We start from the raw sequence: 22,831 nt of genomic DNA on the forward strand, positions 1-22,831 counted from the left end.
GAAGCTTCGCCCCTGAATTGGTACTCTTGCAAACTGTCCTGACGAGCTGGGAAAAATGCTTTAACAAAGTTAATTTGTCCATTTTCAGTATAAAAAAGAAACCAACCGAAAGAAGGAGATATTTATTTTTATCCACAAAATGAGTGCAGAAAAAACATTTCAAATATATTTTACTCACATAATCATGGGCTTTTAATAAAAATAAACAAATTTGTGGTGAAAATGTTATTTTCACAGCTTCATTGCAGTCAGACCCCACTGCACAGTTTGACCACTTTTTGTCAAACACTGCAAGGATAGATATTGAACACAATTAGACTGGAACACGACCAGTGCATTTTCCATTTCCTGCCTATGTGCACTGATGTGGGCGCTCACGTTCCCTGCTGTACGACATTCGCCGAGAGGACTTTGGCAGACCTTGGAAGAAAAACGCACACAAACGCCGACCTTTCTAACCAGAGAGAGAGAGAGAAAACAAGAAGATGGCGGCGATGTGGCCTGCTCGGGTGTGGAAATCTCCGGGGCTGTTAGCACGAAGTTCGGTGGCACTGACTTTCAGCAGGTAATGCGGGGCTTTGTAAGCAGTACCTCTCTGTCCCTGTGCTCCACAATGTTACTGAGCTCCCAGTGCTGACAGGAATGATCTTTCTCTGTGAGGGATGGCTATCGCGTGTTTAATAGATATCTCATTCAAAGACAACACCACGATTCTCTTTCAAAATGCTGCCTAATTGAATTCCCTGATGATTTACACAGATGCCATGGCCCTGACTCCAACATTACTCAACATTTTGTTTTTAGCCCACGAATAATAACTTCAGTGTGTATTGGAGTATTTGAATTATACACCCCTCACTCTTCTAAATAAATGTTTCCAAATGAGTGGGATTCCTTACTTATTTTAATTTTAGTTCAGAACCAGATTTTAACTAAATTCATACGTGCAATTTTTTTTTGTTAAAATTGTGGTGAACAAACCATGAAAAATTGACCCCTTTCTGGTGAGATGTTCAAAACAAAATGTTTTCTGTTCAAGGAGCTTGATCATTTTGTCTCTCACTGAGGGAGCATTCATGCTGTAACTGTGGTATTTGTGTGTAAGGTTTGCTTCACAGTGCCATCAATTGTAGTGTAAATGCAAATTAAAACTGAAAGAACTGTAAATGATGTAAATCAGAGACAAAAACAAAAATTGCTGGAAAAGCTCAGCAGGTCTGGCAGCATCTGTGGAGAGAAATCAGAGTTAATGTTTCAGGTCCGGTGACCCTTCCTATGTAGTGTAAATGTGACCTGAATCCAAAAGCATGGCTCAAACTAACACAGGAACAATTATAGAGTCAGAATCCATAGCTAAAGCAGGTGAACTAGTTTGGGCCATGACCCAGTTTTATATTTAGGGGAACCTGTTTTCAAATTCACACTGACATCACAGGCTGGAGGAAATGGAAAATAAATATACTATTAAAGTGTATGGTAGTGGATGAATGTCAAAGGACAGACACTTCAACTGATTTCTGAAGAAGGGTCCCAACCCGAAATGTCAACTTTCCTGCTCCTCTGATGCTATCTGGCCTGCCGTGCTTCTCCAGCTCCACACTGTTATCTCTACTTTGCCTTGGGTATGAGATCCTGACCTGACACCTAAGTACAGCCCAGTCAAGGGAAAAATAGAGTTAATGTTTCGGGTCCAGTGACTCTTTTTTTCCTTCACAGATGCTGCCAGACCTGCTGAGCTTCTCCAGTGACTTTGTTTTTGTTCCTGATTTACAGCATCCGCAGTTTTTTTCGGTTTTTACAATCTAGTCAAGTAGTGTAAGGTTTCTGAAAGATTCGGAAACTGACTGAATAATAAGTCAGTCCAGTGCAAAGCTGCATATTAAATGTCCTCAACGAATCCATTAAACTATGTTATATGTTGGGCTTCTTCAGATGCTTCAATTGAAACAAGATCTTGTGTGAAGAGTGATCCAGGATTGCATAGCCATTTACTTTTGAGGCAACACATAGGGTTTAATCATTTCTATTTGAATCATTTAATATGAGGTGAAGTGAGAGACAGCACTTGATAGTTGCATTGAGAATCAGTGGGAATTGAGGGGAAACTTACTGCTGGTTGGCGTCATATGTTCAACTAAGAAGGATTGTTGTGGTTTTGGAGCCCTGTCATCCCAGTGCCAGGACGTTGCTGCAGGAGTCCCTCAGGGCAGTGTCTTAGGCCGAACCATCTTCAGCTGCTCCATCAATGGCCTTCCCTCCATTACACGATCTTGGCTAATGACTGCAAAACGGTCAGCGCCACGCCTCAGATACTGAAACAGTCCATATACAGTAAGACATGGACAATGTTCTGGTTTTGGGTTATAAGTAGCAAGTGATATTTGTGTCATATAAATAGCAGGCAAAGATCATCTCAAGCATAAGTGGATCGAATCAGGTTCCCTTGATAACCAGTGGCATTCCATCTGTCAAGATCCTGGGGTTACAAATGACCAGAAACCAAACTGACAAACCATATAAATACCAGTGGATACAAGAACAGTTCAGATGCTGGGAATTCTGAAATGAGCAACACATCTCCTGATTCCCCAAAGACAGTCTACCATCTATAAGGCACAAACCAGGAGTGTGACGGAATACTTCCTACATGGGTGTGCAGTCATAATAATACTCAAGAAGCTTGACACCATCTAAGACAAAATAGTCAACTTGATCAGCTCTCCATTGTCTTTAGCTGTCCAGGATAATGTTGATTCAGGGTTGAAAGTTTCTACCTTGGGCTTCATGTAATTCACTAGCCGATTTTTTTTCAGACTTGTAGTCGCATGAGGTACTAAAATCCAGAGTGTATTTGTTTTTTTCTGTTTTCTTTACCATGGCTGTGCATCACTATTAAGGCATTGTGACACAAAGTGTGGTGCAGTTTGGTGGGTAAGTTGTTGCCATTTTGAATGATTGATAGCAAGCCCCACCCAGTCATTAATGTCAAAGCTGCTGCATTTAAAGGAGAGCCTCAGATTTTCTTTGAAACATTTTCTTTGTCTTCTCCCGGAATGGTGGCCAACTGAGAGTTGAGAAAATAGGACATGGTGGAAAGAGACATTTTTTCAGCCTTCTGGGCACAGTGTCTAGTACATCATTGTTGATGTTTGCAAGAGATTGACCCGAATGCTTGTGGAGTTGGCTTCAGACAGGACACCAATGTTTGTTTGATTGTTTTTCTGATAGAGTGCATCCTAGGATCCTAATGCATTGGTTGTAATTTTACCTGGATTCTGTAGATATACCATACGACTAGAATACTGTAAGTGTGACAGTTTTCAAAGATGGAGGGAGGCAAAAAGCCGCATAACATTTATTGTTTTAAAATATATTAGAATCAAACATTGTGCAAGTAATAGCAGAACATTAGATAAGGCTTTACAAATCAATCAGTCACCTTGGCTATATGAAGGAGAAGTTGTGTCTTTTTAAGGATATTTTTAAGGAAGTTTCAAGTGGATAGAGGGGAACCAGTAGAGCTGATCTATTTGGATTATGGAAAGCATTTGAAAATTACTCCACAAAAGGCAGAATCATAAGTCAAGAGCCCATCGTGTTGGAGGTAGTATTTTGGCATTAATAGGCATGAAATGGTAAGTGGGGGTTAGGAGTTCTTTTTTCAGGTTGGCCACTTATGACCATTTTGGAGAGGAGAACTAAGGAACAGTGACATTTAAATGGAGAAAAGCTGCAACACAAAGGGACTTCGAATTACATGTGCACACAACACAAAAAGCTGTCATGCTGGTGCAGCAGGTAATCAGAAAGGGCCATTGGCCCTTACTTCAAGTGGATTGGAGTATGAGATCGTACTGCAACTTTATAAGGTGTTATTGAGACCACATCTGAAGTACTGTCAGCAGTTTTGGTCCCCTTATCGAAGAAAAATTATTTCATTGGAAACTGCTCACAGAAGGTTCACTCAGATGATCCCTGGTATGGAGGGATTGTTTTATGAGCAAAGGTTAAACAGGTTGGGATTCTACTCATTGGAATTTAGAGGAATGGGAGGTGATCTCCTTGAATGAAGAAAGAAATGCTTCACTCATGGAATGAGGGTGTCTTTGGGTAGGCATCGTTTATTGCCTGTCCCTTACTGCCCAGAGGACAGTTCAGAGTCAGCCACACATTGCTATGGATCTGGAGTTATATGTAGGTCAGACTAGGTAGGCAGTTTCCTTCCCGAAAGGACGTTAGTGAACCAGGTGGGTTTTTCTGTCAATCCACGATGGATTCACAGTTATCATTAGATTCTTAATTATAGGTACTTATTGAATTCAAGTTCCACTATCTGCCGTGGCAGGATTCAAACCTGGGTCCCCGGAATGTTACCTGGGTGTTTGGATTAACAGTAAATCTTTAGAACATAAATGAATCTGCTTCAAATTCTTAATTTTTATGAGTAAATATAACCCAAGTATTGGGATTTGGAATTTGGATAGAATAAGCGAAAAATGGTCAGTGAATACCATTTGTGATTTTTTTAAAATAATTTGAATGAAGGAGTGGAAGGGTGGATTAGTAAGTTCGCGGACAATACGAAGGTGGGTCGAGTTGTGGATAGTGCAGAGGGCTGTTCTAGGTTACAAAGGGACATTGATAGGATGCAGAGCTGGGCTGAGAAGTGGCAAATGGAGTTTAACCCTGAAAAGTGTGAGGTGATTCATTTTGGAAGGACAAACTTGAAAGCAGAATACAGGGTTAATGGAAAGATTATTGGCAGTGTGGAGGAGCAGAGGGACCTTGAGGTTCATGTCCACAGTTCCCTGAAAGCTGCCACCCTGGTGGATAGAGTTGTTAAGAAGATGTATGGTGTGTCAGCTTTCATTAATAGAGGGATTGAGTTCAAGAGCCGTGAAGTTATGCGCCAGCTGTACAAAAGCCTAGTTCGGTCACATCTAGAGTATTGTGTCCTGTTCTGGTCACCTCATTACAGGAAAGATATGGAAATGTTGGAAAAGGTGCAGAGGAAATTTACCAGGATGTTGCCTAGAATGGAGGGGCGGTCTTACGAGGAAAGGTTCAGAGAGCTGGGGCTTTTCTCTTTAGAATGATGAAGGATGAGAGGGACTTGATAGAGATGTACAAAATGATCAGAGGTATAGATAGAATAGACAGCCAAAGACTTTTTCCTAGGGTGGAGGTAGCTATCAGGAGGGGGCATTGTTTTAAAGTGAGTGGAGGTAGATATAGTAGAGATGTCAGAGGTAGATTCTTTACTCCGAGAGTGGTCGGGATGTGGAATGCATTGCCAGAGAGGGTAGTGGAGTCAGCCTTGTTAGGGGCATAATGGATGATAGTATAAGGTAGAGGTGGAGGTTAGGTAGACCTTAGGATTAGGGTAAAAGTTCGGCACGACATTGTGGGCTGAAGGGCCTGTACTGTGCTGTACTGTTCTATGTTCTATGTTTCACACCCCCCCCCCCCGCGCCAGCAAGTGGATCCGGATACTCAGCCCAGGTCTCAATACAGTGCAGGCATATGGTGACAATAAGTCATCCGTGCCTAGGACTCCTGTTGACTTGTTGTCATACAGTCTTTTATTGTCAGACAGTGATTGTTATTTTGTGGAAGGTTGAGTTGAAACAGAACTGCAGTTGGATCTCTTCGATATGGTGGCCTTTTGCAAGAGCTAACTGCCCAGATATTTGAAACGTTCAATATATTCCAGAGTCTGTCCTTCAGTGTATATGGGAGGTACAATATCTGACAGACTGGTTTGGATGTATGAGTATTTTGGCAAAGTTCAAGCACAGTTCAAATTCCTTGTAAGCAGAGTAGAAGAGATCATTTGTAACTTGCAAACCTTTTGCAGAGAGAACAGTGACACTGCATCACCAGCCTACTGTAAGTCACATATGTCTATGGTGGCCAGTTTAATTTTGGCACAGAAGCAACTGAGGTAAAACAGTCTTCTATTTAGGCTGTATTTAATACTCACATCAGAGGCACTTTATCTCTTAGGTGAATACCATTGTCAGGTAGATTGTAAATAGTACGGGGGCTCTCACACGACCTTGCTTGATGGTGGTCTGAATTTTGAAGCCATTTGTTTCAATTCTTCCACAAGATAGCTTCAGTGATGTCATTGCTAAGGCAATGTATGATTGTGACAGAGTTTCTTGGACATCCAGATCTCTGGACCATGATCCACAGAGCCTTATGATTTATAAAATTAAATGCTTTGGTCAGGTCAACAAATCCGATGAAGTGTTCTTGATATTCTCTTGACTTTTTCTTCTGGATTAGTCTGGAAACAAAGGCCATGTCAAAGGTTCCTACTGATAGGCTAAAGCCACATGTGTCTCTGGCAGGATTTCTTCAGCTACAGGAAGCAGGCAATTCAGAAGTATGTGATAGGATTTCTCTACCTATTGACAACAGGGAAATATCTTGAAAGTATCCACACTGTCATTTATTTCCTTTTCCGGAGGTAGTTCCAATTGTCACATTCCTGAAGACAGGGGAAGGCTTTGTCCTCTCAAATCTGCAGGATGAGTGCATCAAGATTGGCAGCCCATGTCAAGTCTCCTTAGATGGCACCTTCCCAAACTGCAATTTCCACCACCTCGAAATACAAGGGCAGTAGATGCACGGGAAGAACATGATCTCTAAGTTCGCCTCCAAGCACTCAATTGATAACATCAGTGAGTGTCCTCATCTTATTAAGAAGGCAACTCATTACCACAATCACCTTTTTAATTAGGGGTTGGCAGCAAATACTGGCCCAGGTAGCAACACCAACATTCCATGAAAGAATTTTTTAAATATTCAGAGGATGGTTAATATCGGTTGCATCAATGACTTCCATGACAGACTAAGCTGATAAACATGTAGATCATTTACAGCAGTAAACAATGCTTAAGAATTTTGTGTTTGGGAAATTCAGTTCATGTAAGACTTAAATGATCAACTTTCTAGTTTAGCTTTTTTCAGTGACAATCCTTTGAAGATATTTCAGAAAAATAATAGTCCTTCTGCTTACAGCTTTGAAATTATATAGCGGCTCCTGTCTACAGTGTTCATTCAATCAACATAAAAACATTACTAGCTAGTTTATTGAAAATGTGTAATCGTTATACCCTTCAAGCCATTTTAAATACAGGGCTGAATCTTAACTTCCAAAAATGAGCATAATGGGTTCATGTCAGTCGTCAAAATGTAGAAAGTCTGGAACGGGAAACGAACCCATCCTGAAGCTGCCTCCTTCAAATATTGATGGAAGTGAGACAAGAGTTTGACAACCAGTTTGTGTATCAGAACTGCGTGGTCTTTTAATGATTATAATAAAGTAGTCTGAAATAATGGGAACTGCAGATGCTGGAGATCAGAGATAATGGGAACTGCAGATGTTAGAGCCTGCTGTGTTCATCCAGCTTCACACTTTGTTATCTATAATAAAGTAGTCTGTTCATTTTAACAGCCATTCTATTCTTTAACAGGCATTGGTGAAGTCCTCAACTTAAAGGAGATTAGAAGGGCTGATGTAATAGCCATTATAGAGACACGGTTGCAATGTGACCAAGGCTAACTAAGTAGACAAGGGTATTTGATATATCAGATGAACAGGGAGAAAGACAAAGGATGCAAGGTAACTCTGTTACTAAATTATGAGATCGTATAGTCATGAGAAATCATCTTTACTAAAATGAGCAAGAGTAGAATAAGTATGGATGGAAGTAGGAGATAAGAAATAACTAGAGGAAGAAGTCAACATGGGAGTAGTTTATGGGCCCCTTAACAACAGCTACACTACAAGACGAGTATATTTGAAGAAATAGTAGGTTTTGTAAGAAACAAACTGCAATAATTGTGAGCAGTTCTGTTCTTCATAGGTAACGTCCTCTTCATTTTGAGGGATATCAGGAGGAGAAGCAGAAGAAAAATCTTTATGTAGCTTAGACAAATAAAATTGGCAAAGATAGCCTGGAGGATGAATCCAGAGAGTGTATTTAGGCTAGGGTCTCAAAACAATCTTGATACACTGGAACCCACCAGTGAACAGTCTGTTTTAGCCCTGGTCTTATGCAATTAGAGATTAATTAATGATCACATAGCAAAGGGTCCTCTAGTTAAGTGATCATAACACAACAATGAGAAGTCTGAGTCTAAAACTAGTGGCTTAAGCTGATATAAAAGCAATTAGATGGGGATGACAACCAAGTTAGTTGAAGTAGAATAGGTTAAATGATATGACAGTGGAGAAGCAGAGGCAAGCATTTAAGGAGATATTCCACAAATCTGAACAAAAGTCTATTCAACTGAGAACAACTTGTGGCTAACTAAGGAAGATAAAAAAAAAATCAAAAATGTAAAATTGTGTGAAGAATAGTGGCGCCCCAGAGATTGGAAAACATTTGAAACTGCCAAAGGATAGTTTAAAAAAAAATTAGAATGAGAAAAAAATTCTTAGCAGTACATATAGAAACGGGCTACTAAAGTTTTTACAAGTATTTAAAAAGATGATATAAACTTTAATTTCTTAGGGGATGAGACTTTAAAATTATTAATGCCATACAAGGAACTAGCGGAAACTTGAAACAAGTATTCTGTATCTGTATTTTACAAGGTACAAAAATCATCTAAGAATTTTATAAAATCAGTGGAGTAAAAGGGAGGGAGGAACTTAAAATAATCACTAAAACTAAGAAAAAGTATAGGGTAGACTCTGGGCTGGCAAGGCCCCTGGATCTGCTGGCCTGCATCTGAGGGTCTTAAACAAAGTGGCTGTGGAGATAGAGAATGCTTTCATTGTTGCCAAATGACATTCCCAAAATTCTGGAAATGTCCCTATTAATTGGAAAACCACAAGTGTAACATCACCATTTAAGAATAGAGGGAGCAGGAAGGTAGAAACTTTGGCCAGTTAATCCAAATGCTAAAACTGACTGTTAAGGAATAGTTGCTAGATGTTGACAAATCATCATCCAGTCAAGCAGTGGCACCATGGTTTTATGAAAGGGAATTGGTGTTTTCCTAAATTATTAGAACTCTTTGAGGCTGTAACAGATGAGATGCATACAAGAATCCAGTAGGTGTAGCGTATTTCTAAAAAAAAATTCCATAAGGTGCCACGTAAAGGGTTTTTGTTCACAAGATTAAAAATTCAGGTATTGGGAGTAATAGATTAGGATCAACAGAGAATTGGTTAACTAAGGGAAACAGAGAGTTGCATAATGGCAAATTAAAACTAGTGGGTGCCACATGGATCAGTGCTGGACCTCAACTATTTACAAGCTATATTAATTATTTGTTGAGGGAACCACGCATAATGAAACCAATTTGTTGACGATACAGAGATAGGAAGGAAACCAAATTGTGAAAAATACACGAAAAGGATAGATAGGTTAAGTGAGGATATTAACATTTAGCAGCTAAAGTATAATGTGGAGAGATGTGCGGTTGTCCGTTTTGGCAGAAAGAATATGAAAATAGAATACTATTTAAATGGAGAGACACCGTAGAATGTTGTGTTCAGAGGGATGAAAGTGTGTTTGTAGATGAATAACAGTAAGTTCCCCGCAGTCAATAATTGGGAAGGAGAATAGAATGTTGGCCTTTATTGCAGAGGGTGTAGTGTAAAAGGTGCGAACTCTTGCTGCAACTGTACAGGCTATTGGTGAGATCACACCTGGAATCCTACATGCAGTTTTGGCTTGATTTATGAAGATAAACACATGCATTGGAAGCAGTTCAGAGAATGTTCACAAAGCAGCCAAAGTAATTGTTGCAAGTAGGAAAATGGTGTTAAAATTGGATCAGTTGTTGCAAAGGAAGGACCTCTCTTGAGCCTGTTGGGGTAGAGTAAGGAAGGGTTTTATTCAAGCATAGGCAAGGGAAAAGGTCTCAGTTACCGAAGAGCTTTAGCAACTGTATAATGTTTGCAGCACGTATCATTAATACTGTTACTCCCCTGCAAAATAATTTCACATTTTCATGACTCATCAGCCAGCTTGCATCACTTGACAGCTTTGTTTAACATCTCTGTGCTGCGTCCAACAAAAATATATAACCCCTATTAACCCATAAACACGAATGATCTGATTGAATAGTCGGTTGATTTTTGACAAGAGCCTCTGATGAAGCTACACTGGTTGAATTAGCTTGTGGCCTATTGACATAACGTAATTGTTTCTATAATTTGGGCAACTTTGGACCGATTTCTGGTAGTAATCAACTATTAGCTATTTCTTTCTGACCTTCACTAAGTAAAGCTGCATGAGAAGAAGGCAGTTTCTGATCATGCTGTAAGTAGTTTTGAGGGAGGTATCTTAAAATCCCATGCTTTTAAAGCTGTTAAATATAGCCCAAAGACAAGCAACCACTAATTTTTGCCAAAAGGATAGTCTACTGTTGCTAAAATAACTGTTTGTAATGTAAGGATAAAGCAAATGCTTTTATCTTAATTTCCTAACATTAATTTAACTCTCAGAAGAACACAGTACTGAATGTATTTCAGAGCACACATGTTGTTTGTCCGTCAGTCGACGGACTAATGATTCCTCTAACTGTGCGTAACGTTTGGCAGAGATTAATGTTAGATTAGTAACTGAAGTATAAATTCAGCGTTACTTAAGCCAAAGTTCCAAAAAATTTATGTACCTTTCATTGCATTTATCATTGTATTCATTGCATTTATTGCAAATACACTCTTTGAACTCATCCTCCAGGCTATCTTTGCCAATTTCATTTGTCTAATCTACAAAAAGATTCTTCTTGTTTCTCCCCCGATATTGCATTATCTGAATAGATTTTTAAGAAAACTCAATTGAGGCAAATCTGTGGAGACTTTGCACTGCATTGTGAACTGTTCCAACATTTTCACCAGAGGATAGGTACAATGAGAATGCCTTTGGATCACTGAGTTTAGATGCATCACACCAAGGATATTAATCAACCTTTAATCAGTTTAACTGCACTATCTTATTCAAACTGGACAACTAACCTCCAAGTCGCAATTTATTTGTTCTCATCTCTCCAAGTATTTACTTTGATTGCAATCCTGATATTGTTGAGATTTCTGAAAAGAGCAATGCAGAATTTAGTTCACTTTGAATTTTGTCAAGGAAAATGTGGTTAAAAAGAGTGCCGTTTTTGTTTAATTCAACCAAAGTAATGTTGCACAATCAACTGAATAAATAGTATGTGAATGCTGCTGCACTGACCCTTCCTATCCTGATCCTGGCCACCACATGTAAAAGTGAGCGAGGTGGAGAGAAGATTGAATCTGTCTGATCTTTTACTTGCTGTTTGTATGCATGTAATTTTCCGGGGGCCTGAACAAACACAGTCAGTTAAGATCACATGTCAAGAATGGAACAATGAGCTCCCTGAAATTGTGAAAACAAATTTAACTTTCATCCAAGATAACAAAGTGTGGAGCTGGATGAACACAGCAGGCCAAGCAGCATCTCAGGAGTGCAAAAACTGATGTTTCGGGCCTAGACCCTTCATCAGAGAGGGCATAGACCCTTCATCAACATCTCTGATGAAGGGTCTAGGCCCGAAACATCAGCTTTTGTGCTCCTGAGATGCTGCTTGGCCTGCTGTGTTCATCCAGCTCCACACTTTGTTATCTTGGATTCTACAGCATCTGCAGTTCCCATTATCACTTAACTTACATCCAAGATTTTAATGGCCAGAAGACAATCATACAGCTAACTTGTGAGAGCCCTATTTGCATGCATTAATGTCTTGTTATTACTTATTCTGAGTGATTCCAAAGCCAATGGATTAGATTTAAATTCTGCAGTGATGCTACAACCAATTCCAAATGGTGGTGGGATTAAACCATTTACTTTAGTATCTCCTTCCTCATTGATGGAGGAGCCCAACACATCAGTGCCAAAGGTATGGCTGAAGCATTTACAGCAATCTTTAGCCAGCAGTGCTAAGCGGATGATCCTTTTCTGACTCCTCCAGTGGTTTCCAGCATCATCAGTTTTCAAACAATTCCATTCACTCCATGTAGTATCAAGAAATGGTTGGAGGCACTGGATACTGCAAAAGGCAGTATCGGTAACCCTGACAACATTTCGGTAAACGTATTGATGACGTGCTTCCAAACTTGCAGTTCCTATAACCAGGCTGTTTCAGTACAACTACAACAATGGCATCTATCCAACAATGTGAAAAATTGCACAGGTATAGCCTGTACACTAAAAGCAAGACAAATCCAAATCACCACCACATCAGTCTACTCTCGATCATCAGTAAAGTGATGGAAGGTGTCATCAACATTCTCTCAAACAACACCTTGGAATCATACCTGGCACATAGAAGGATGGTTGTGTTTGTTGAAGGATAGTCATCACAGCTCCAGGATATTTCTGCAGGAGTTCCTCAGAGTAGTGTCCGAGGCCCAACAGTCTTCAGCTACTTCATCAACAACGTTACAACCATCCTCAGTACAGAAGCAGGAATGTTCGGCGATGATTGCACAATGTTTGCGACTCCTCAGATACTGAGGCAGTCCATGTTCAAATGCAACAAGATCTGGACAATATCCAAACTTGTGCCAACAAGTGGCAAGTAACTTTCATGCTACCAGGCAATGATTGTCTCTAATTGGAAATGATCTAATCACTACCCCTTGACATTCAGTGGCATTACCATCACTGAATTTCCCCACTGTCAACATCCTTGGGGTTAGCATTGACTAGAAACTGAACTGGAATTGCCACATAAAAACAGTGGCTACAAGAGCAGGTCAGAAGCTAGGAATCCTGCGGCAAGTCACTCATCTCCTAACTTGCCAAAGCCAGGCCATCATCTACAATACTGGAATACTCCCCACTTGCCTGGATGGGTGCAGCACCAACAACACTCAAGAAGATTGACACCACCCAAGACAAAGCAACCTGCTTGATTGGCACCACACCCACAAACAATGACTCCTTCCATCACTGACGCTCAGTAGCAGCAGTGTGTATAATCTACAAGGTGCGCTGTAGAAATTCACCAAAAATCCTTAGCCGACTACTTTCAAACGTCCAACTACTTCCATCTAGAAGGCCAAGGGCAGCAGATACATGGGAACACCACTACCTGCAAGTTCCACTCCAAGCCGCTCACCACTTGGAGATACATTGCTAGTCTGTCAGTGACAAGGGGTTAAAATCCCAGAGCTCGCTACAGTATTGAGTGTTGCTACACCTACTGGATATCAGCAGTTCAAGCAAGCAGCTCACTGCCACCTTCTCAAGGGCAACAAACGCTGCCCTGGCCGTCAAAGCCCAGCCCCTCTTAATGCATTTAAAAAAAACTCACCTCATTCACATACGGTTTGCTATTTTCCAAGACAGTGGAGAGAAACTAGATAGTGACAATTCCTAACATAAAAGCCTGAGCAGGTACCTGGTGGCTGCAGCTCGCCAGTGCCATCGTCCACATTGGTCAGCATTCCCTAACACCTCAGGGCACACTCCATGGGTTGCAACCGCCCTCACCCTCTACGTGGAGGTAAGCATTGGCAAAGGATAAGCTTCACCTCATAATCACGGCACACTTGGGACTCAATTATAGTATAGTTCAGCCCTTCACTATTGCGCTTTGGAGCTCATGGGCATCCTACATTACAGTGCTGCTGGTTTGTTTTCAGGCACAGGTTCCCTCCCCTCCCTGTCATGCACCACACCAGGGTGTATCTCAGGGCTCCTGACTTGCTTTCTTTGTGATCCCTTTGCACTCAATTGGACGCTCTCAGTCTCGGTCAGGACAAGTATTGAGGTGTCCCGAATGAGCGAATGAGTTGGAAGTGCAAAGGGCAGGTAAGGGTTGGGGGCAGAACCATTGAGACAGTGAGAACTGTTGAAGGAAGGAGCTATGCACAGTAGTGAGAGTGATAGACCATAAGACTTGATGGGAAGTGGGAGTGATGGCAGAGTTAGAGTCAGTGTTAGGTAGCAGAAGGTCATTAACCTGCTTGAGGCATTGCAGCATTTTCCTTTGGACCACAAACATTGGCTACTTCACACCAGGCTGGCAGCATTTGAAATGATATGCAGCTGGGATTTAAAGATGATGCCAATTTTTGGGAAAAGTCAGACCTTTCTTTCTACAGCTGAACACTAGAAATGATTCTATCACCCTGTAGTGTTGGGAGCAGCATGCTTTTTGTCTGAAGTATTTTCCACTTCAGTGCAGGGCAGAAGTAACCATTAATTATTCTTCTCTGTTTCCATTATAAACACACATGAACTTCTCTGTGCTTTCTTTCAGAGCAAATAGCAAAGGAGAGGAACAGGACAAAGGATGGTTTAGGTCGTTATTTGTTCACAAAGTTAATCAGAGAAAAGATGCTCACTCCAATCTACTTTCCAAAAAGGAGACCAGCAGCTTGTATAAAATGCAGTGTAAGTGCAAACCACTCAGACCAGAACTTTGTCACTACATTAAAAGTCAGCTAATTGTCTAACTCAAACTGAATTTTTTTTTTAAATGTTTGTCTTAGTTCATAATGTGAAGCCAGAATGTCTGGACGCGTACAACAATTTATCGTAAGTTCTTTACATCTTAACAGTCACGTGATTGTATTTATACAGTGGCTCTGGTCTCTAAAGCAAGTATAATGCAATATTTTGTGTGTTACTCAGATGAATTCCTCCATACCACCTCGTTTCCTAGGGTTGCTGATTTTCTTATTTTTATCAGATTAGAACTTTAAACGTAAAGTCCATTTTTTTTTGTCAAGTAATACTTCCAACATCTTTGGAGTACATAAAAAAACCTCAGAAATAGTTAAAAGAAAGATCCCTAATGCTGGAGCTTGTTATGATCAGATGATAAATTGCCACTGACCAGATCCAGTTATTCGCATGTAAATTCATTTACCTTATTCTACTCGCAGAATCTCGAATCCAGTTCTTTGTCATGTAGAGAAGCTGAATTCAGTAAGGTAATAGATTGTCAAATACCTCTAATCTGATTTATATTAATAGAGTCATGCAGCACAGAGGCAGACCCTTCAGTCCAACTAATCTGTGCCGACCAGACAATCTGACTCAAGGGGAGGCGATGACCTAGTGGTATTATCGCTGCACTGTTAATCCAAAAACCCAGATCACATTTTGGGGACCTGGGTTCAAATCTCGCCATGGCAGATGGTGGAACTTAAATTCAATAAAATATCTGGAATTAAGAATCTAATGATGACCATGAATCTGTTGTCCATTGTTGAAAAAACCCGTCTGGTTCAGTAATGTCCTTTAGGGAAGGAAACTGCCATCCTTACCTGGTCTGACCTACACGTGACTCCAGACCCACAGCAATATGGTTGACTCTGAACTGCCCTCTGGGAAATTAGGAATGGGCAACGAATGCTGCCTAGCCAGCGACACCCTCATCCCGTGAAAGAATAAAAAAAAACTTTGGTTCATATCCCTTGAAACTTTTCCAATTTATATACCCATCCAGATGCCTTTTAAATGATGTAATCATACCTACATCCACTATCTTCTCTGGAAGCTCATTCCGTACATGCACCATCTTTTGCATAAAAATTTTACCTCTCAGAACTCTTCCAAATCTTTCCACTCTCTCCTTAAACCTATGCCTTCCAGTTTTGGACTCCCCCACTCTAAGAAAAAGACCTTGGCTATTCACCCTATCTATGCCCTTCAAGATTTTATAAACCTCTATAAAGCCACCCCTCAGCCTCCGACAGGAATAAAAACCCCGGCCTATTAGGCCTACAGTTCAAATCTTTCAGTCCCCTGACAGCATCCTTTAAATAGGCATTCGATTAGAAACAAAATTACAACAGTTATCCAACTATAAGGGCCCAATCTGGATATGGCACTTAACAGAAAAAGGAAGTACATCTTTTTATTTAAATTTCAGTAATACTATTCATTGTGATATTCATAAAGTAGAAAGATAAATAAAGCCTTCAATCAGTCAAATATAGTTTAATATCAACTTGTCATGTGTATGCATGTGGTTAGTTCTATTTGTTTTTTAAATGTAATATCTTGTATTTTAGACTCCCGTTATAGGAATGTTTACATATAACTACTAATTGTGTTCCACTTATAAAAATACTTAAAATATTTTATGCCCCACCAACACATTTCCACCTTATCCCTGTCCCATTAACATGTGTTTGGTTTTTTTTGTATGCTGTCACTGCAGATATTTTGTAGTTGATCTCCAAATGCAAATCATGACGACGAAACCATATTTCATGCCCACGTATAGTTGTTTTTCTGAGCCATTGAAGTCCTTGTAATGATGTCGATGCCACAATCACAGGTAGTAGGGAACTCTGAGGACTTCATCCAGTGAAGATGAAGCAAAGATCTAGTATAAAGTGTGGGCCGTTTTCTTTTGCCCACAGTACTTTTTTAACAACTGAAACAAGTTGCTGGAAAAGCTTAGCAGGTCTAGCATCATCTGTGAAGGAAAAGCAGAGTTAATATTTCAGATCCAGTGATTATTTAGTACTTTTTTAACAGCTGTTTTATAGTATTTATAGTCGCTTTTGAAACTGCTACAGGGGTCTTTAAGAATCACTCACATATTGTGAAACTGAGGACACATGTTGTAGTGGTAAGTAAAGAACATTAGAAAAGCAGTTGGAACTTTACCACGTTTTTAGAAGATAGCCCACAAATGATTAATTTACACAACCTGTTTTGCTGGGAATTACCCAATCATTGGGTTGCTAGGCTATTGTCCCAGCAGTTCCCAGTGACCTTTGCCTTTCCTCTGTGTGCTTGGGGTGTGCACATTTTGTCTAATTTCTTTTACTGGAATCATTCCAGCAGGTTCACACAGGTAAATTTTTGTGGCTTCTTCGGAGTGATTAGCAGAGAAAGGAATACCAGTGTTCTGTAGAAACTCACTGTGCACCGGACACGATCATCTTGAGGATTTTTTTATGAGTAGTATACATGATTCAGCAAAGAAAGGCATTATAAATCGTGTGGAGGCTTGTCTGTTTGCAGTTGCATAAGTTACCTTGATGTCAGCTTCTTGTGCTTCAGGATGTGCTTACTTATGTCAAAGAAACTTTACCATGTACCTTACCAAACTTCAGTAACTTGATCTGTTGCTTCACGCAAAATAAAATGTAGTATGATTTCTTCACAGTCATGTGCTCTGAACTTTGTGCACAGAGCACCTAAGTCATAACACCCTGGCAAATTATTTATGAATAAATCTTTGCATTAAAAGCTTGCCAGCGTTCACTTGGTTTCATTTTCTCCTCAACTTTTGGGCAATCATATAGGGTGCTGTCCCTGTTTCAGTACTTTCCCAACACTGTGTCATTTTGAAATTTGGAAATTGTCGCAACCTCTCAATGAGAAGTGTGGGAGCAGGAGCCTGTTTGAATGGGAATACAACTGCTCTAACGTGCTCAGGACTCCACCTTAGCCATTGCTACCCCAGTAGTTAACTCATAATCCTACTTGGGGTCCTGAGGTCCACTTTATGAAGTCCTGCTCTATTTTTGCAACTGTCAGACTGATTGATGATAGAACCGGAGCCTTATCCATTTTGAAACAAGCATATGGGATTACATACTGTTTAGAACTAACGTTGTCATTTTTGTAAAAGGCTAAAATATTAGGTTGTTGCTGTTTGTGTTTGGTTCCACTCAAGGATCCATTTGATGTGTCTAGATCTAGATTGTTTGTCTTTTGATGAAAAAAACGCCTTTGTTAATGACCACAGGGAACAAATATTGCAAAAGCTACACAATGATCCTGACTACCCGTGTGAGATCGTAGGGAGCTGGAATACTTTGTATGGTGAACAAGATCAAGCAGGTAAGTCCATCATTTAGCCCTAAATCGAATTGTTCTGTATTTAATATTTCCTCATCTTTCCCTCTGACTTTTAATAGCTCCAACTATTTATTGTCTTTCTTCAGTTGTTATCACTCTTGGCCTCACTGTGGTAGATCCATTCAAGCCTGAGCCTGCCTTTGTGAAATAGATGCCAGTTACAGCAACCGACCAATTTCCATTTCAGCTGAAGTTAAAGACATGTTGGTGTGGAGTCAGTGTTTCCACTCACCTCCAACAAACAACCTTCCTTCTCTGTCACCGTATTTTTACATTTCTTTACCTTGTTGAAAATTTTGCTCATTGTTCCCTGAAACGTTCCTGTTTGCCCTGTTTTCTTTTTATCTTCAGACTAAATAAGACTTTTAAAACTTCAGAAATACCTGAGCTGTGAGTCTACAGTGGGTCATTAACTTTCATGTGCTGTTAGTAAGTGCTGAACAGCGCTGTGAGGTATGTACACCGCATGGACTGTAGACATTCAAGAAGGCAACTTACCTCCACCTTCTTGAGTCTAATAGGGAAGGGCAACAAAAGTTATTGATGATGTACGTAACCTGTGAAAGGATAAATGACATGTCATCAGATAATAAATTACCAGTTGCCAACTGTAATTGAAATTGTATTGGCATGATAAACTGCTAAAAATTGCATTATATGAATTAGAAACTTAAAATGCTGGAAATATTCAGCAGGTTAGATTGAGCGAAGTAGTGTTAACCCAAATACTCAAAACATTTGCCTGAATTTTCCTGCTCTGTTTGGAAGGGATGGGGCCAAGAAAATAAGGGGGAGTCACAGTGAGATGTTCAGGAGCATTCCCTTGGGAAATGGGTTAGCTGCTTGCTCCAAGGAGACGGACAGCTAGTTGGCAAGGTTAAGATCACAGTCAGCGGACATTTTGCAATATCACCACCATTGTGCCAACTGGGAGGCCAGCAATCCCAATGAAGCAGGCCAGAGGGCATCTGAGCTGAAGGCTATATGCTATGAAGAGAGGACTGCATTAACAAAATACTCCAATCCCAGCAGATCGCCTCCATTCTAAATTACCTGTCAATAACTACCCTGGCATTTTAATTAATCATGTGCACGCCAGCAAAAGCTTTCCCTGAGGTCCCCAGACAGTGCCCTCATTTCCCTGACCGGCATTTCAGGATTGGGTGCTGCTGGCAATGTGACCCCCATCGCCTGCTTTGATGAGATAACTGGTCAGAATGACTGGCCTGGAGCCTGTAAAGGACCCAATCAATGGCCCATGGACTCTAAAAGGGGCCAATAACTGGACCAGAGAGACCATGCTGAGGGCATGGAGAGACAGCGTTGAGGGGGGGTGTGTGCTGTGCTCGATTCGGCGTGGGGTTGGGGGTGACTGGGACCAATAACTGCTTCTGAGGAGCCTCCTATGATTCCAACACCAGCGTGCCAAAGCCCATGGGAAACTTCTATCTGTTAATGCTGTGGACCTGTCTGCATGGATGCTGCCTAACCAACTAGCATTTTCTGAGCATATTTCAAATTTTCAGCACTATTTTTGCCTTTTATAATATATTTTTATTCCTGGCAGGCATTTTTTGTCAATTCCCAATTGCCTTTGAGAAGGTACTGATGAGCAGCTTGAAATGCTTCAGTGTGTCTGGTAGTACCCATGATGCTGTTAGGGAGGGAGCTCGAGAACTTGGATGCTGAAGGAATAGCAATCTATTTCTAAGTCAGGGTGGGGAACAGCTTGCAAGTGGTGGGGTGGCCAAACTTCTACTCCCCTTTCCTCTTCATACTGGTAATTGTTGGTTTGGAAGGCACCTTGGTGAGTAGCCGCAGTGCATCTTGTAGATGTGGACTGGTGGTGAAGGGAGTGAAGGTATAAGGTGGTGGATGTGGTACCACTCAAGCGGGCGGCTTTGTCCAAGATGGTATCAAACTTCTAGGGTGCTGCTTGAGCTTCTTTCATCCAGGCAAGTGGGGAGCATTCCATTACACTTCTGATTTTTATGCCTAGTATGTAATTACTAGACTTTGGAGAGTCAGGAGTTGTTACTCATTGGAGGATTCCCAGGCTTTGAGCTTCTCTTGTGGCCACAATATTGATAAGGCTTGTGCAGTTACATTTTTGGTTTATGGTGGCTTCCAGGCTGTTGATAGTGAGGGAATAACTAATGCTAATGCTGTTGAACGTCAATAGGAGATGTTTACACTATCCTTTGGTGACGATCACTACCTGGCACTTTGTTGGATTGAATTTTACTTGTCACTGTTAGCCAAGTTACGTGTTGTCTCTGTCTTGCTTTGTGCTGATGCAGCTTGCGTCATTATCTCAAAAGATGCAATTGGTGCTGAACATTACTCAGTCATTGGCAGGCACCCCTCACTTCTGACATTATGATGGAGAGAATATCATTGATAAAACAACTGACAATAGTTGAATCTAGAGCATTGCTGTGAGGAACTCCTGCAATAATGGCTTCTGTTCCTGACGTGGTCTCCTGCACTCATTGAACCAGAGTTGGCCCGCTAATGGAAATGGCAGACTGAGGAAAATGTTGAGCTATGAGATTACATTCAGATTGCATTCAGTTCTGCTGTTGGTTATGACCTGCAGTGTCTAAAAGATGCCCAGTTTTGAACTGCCAGATCAGTGTTGTATATATCACACTTAGTGCAAAGGTGCTGTCATGCAATATGATGGCATCCTCAGTGTGAAGCTTCTGCAAGGTCTCTGCTTACTAGATTAATACCAAGAATGAATGGATTGCCTTATGAGGGAAGGCTGGACAGGCTCGGCCTGTATACACTAGAGTTCAGAAGTGTCAGAGGAGACTTAATTGAAACACATAAGGTTCTAACAGGACTTGACTGAGAGGATGTCTAAAAGATGTTTCCTCTTTTGGGAGAATCATTTATGACAGAGTTGATGGAAAAATATCTATCAGAGTGTATCAGTTTTTGGAGTTCCCTTCCTGAATATTTTCAAGGCAGAGGCAGATAGATTCTTAACTACTCAGAGGTGACAGATTATGAGCAATAAACAGGAATATACAGTTGGATCATCCATGATCTTGTAAAATCGTAGAGCAGGATAAAAGGGCTGAGTGGCTTACTCTTGTTCCTTGTTCATATGTGCGCTGGTTACTACCTCCAATACTGACATAGTATTCTGCATCAGCAACAGAGATGTTGCAGAGGACAAATTTCATTAGATATTCCTCTTTCACAGGCTGTGTCTCCGAGTGCCACGGGCCCTATCTGTAAATCTGTCCTTCAGGACACATTCAGTAGTTGTGCTACTGAGTTGCAATTGGTGATGGGACATGAAGTTCATGCCCTTGCCATCCGTACAGTTTCTTTGAAATGGTGCTCAACATAGAGGAGTACTGATTCATCAGTTGAGGAAGGATTTAGCTGAGAATTCATAGGCGGTTTCATCACCACTGTTTTACCTAATACCACAAGATATCAGGTGAGTAGTCAATGTAGAGGACTCCCAAGGTCATTCCCTCCAGGCTGTATAACGGGGTGCTCCCGCCTCCAGTCAATCTGTCCTGCTGATGAGGTAGGACATTCTTATTAGGGGTGGAGATCCAGGCTAGTGTGATATTAGTTCTAAGGTATGATGTGGTCAGCAAGACTGTGTCAGGCTGCTCCTCGACTAGACTGTCATAAAAGGCATGGTGAACCAGTTTTTTATGACATTCTGGTCACTTTATGATACCCATTATGAATATAAATTGTTTTATTCTGACTGCATTTAATTAACTGAATTTAAATTCTCCAGTTGCCATGGTGGGATTTGAACTCAGTTTTTCACATTGGTAGTCCAGACCTCTGGATTACTAGTTCAGTGACATGAGCAGTTTGCTACTGTTCCTTAGCAAAGATTCATTGTTGTGAAGGAAGTCCTCAAAATGCCCGTGGCATATAATTTATTACTGAGTATTACCAATTCTTTTCTTTCGTACTGTAACACCTTTTTTTTGTGTACACGGCAAATTTGTCATTTTTATTTTGCACAGTGCATTTGTGGCGGTTTTCTGGTGGTTATCCTGCTTTGACAGATGCTATGGAGAAGCTATTACAGAATAAGGTAATAGATAAAAGCCAATCCCTAAGTCATCCAGCCTCACACAGTTAAATTTAGTTTCATTTTAGACAGCCAACATTACTCTGTACACGTGCTTATATTTTTCTAATCAGTGGTGTATAATGAGCAACTGGGTATTTGGAAAAAGGTTGGGTTCAGACAAAAGTACTTATGCTAATTTGACCTGTGTTTTGTGTGTTTTCACTGACTGTAAGATATGCTAATGTAAAGGTTTAAAAATTACTGCCATTTTTAAACCAATTTCAGACGACCAGTTATCCTACTGCTAAGGACAGCTTTGTCCTCCTGCACTCACTACATCAATTGATACGAGTAAGAATTCCTTCGTCCTCCAGCATTTCACCTTCACGAGTGTGCTCAGCTTGCTTCCTGGTGCCCTGTCCTAATGTAGCAGGCACATCTGCTTCTGGTCTACAATGGCTTCTCCTCAGGCACGTCCCATGTTTCGCCATTGGCCACATCTCCTCCTTTGCATAGTGTCCCATTTGCGATGACATCCATTAGGTATAGGTTCAGTCACCGTTTGTATATTGACACATATTTCTGTATTGCTATCCACCACTGTTTCGTCCAACTGCTTGTAGCATGGATGAACATTCCATAGCTAAATACCAACAAGATTGGAGGTCATTTAAGAAGACCACACACTCGGGTCTTTGACTGCTCACTCAGACTTCATTATTGATGCCTGTTTCATTCTTACCTGAACTTCAAATTCCATATCTCAGCCACCAAAATGTATTGATTACTATCTTCTCATCGCCAACCACCACACTTTCCCCCCTCTCCCTGCCCCCTACCCTGCCACCACCCTCTCCTCAGCTACTATTCATCACTAAGATTCTCATCTATAAAATCATCTCTGTTGGGCTTAACCATTCCAGTGCTTCCCCAGTAAATC

At 40.8% G+C, this 22,831-nt stretch overlaps 1 protein-coding gene across 1 annotated transcript in view; it reads left to right on the forward strand.

Moving 5' to 3' along the window:
- Window positions 1-311: 311 nt before the first annotated feature.
- LOC125464356 (protein NipSnap homolog 1-like) overlaps window positions 312-22,831 on the forward strand; it is a 42,963-nt gene continuing 20,443 nt past the window's right edge. Inside the window, exons 1-5 of the mRNA XM_048556681.2 lie at window positions 312-565; window positions 14,263-14,396; window positions 14,495-14,540; window positions 17,719-17,813; window positions 21,842-21,912. Of these exons, the coding sequence (XP_048412638.1) occupies window positions 486-565; window positions 14,263-14,396; window positions 14,495-14,540; window positions 17,719-17,813; window positions 21,842-21,912 (426 nt within the window). The 5' untranslated portion in view covers window positions 312-485. The remainder of the gene's footprint in view (window positions 566-14,262; window positions 14,397-14,494; window positions 14,541-17,718; window positions 17,814-21,841; window positions 21,913-22,831) is intronic.

This window comes from Stegostoma tigrinum, chromosome 26 (assembly GCF_030684315.1).
Source record: "Stegostoma tigrinum isolate sSteTig4 chromosome 26, sSteTig4.hap1, whole genome shotgun sequence".
Lineage (NCBI taxonomy): Eukaryota > Metazoa > Chordata > Chondrichthyes > Orectolobiformes > Stegostomatidae > Stegostoma > Stegostoma tigrinum.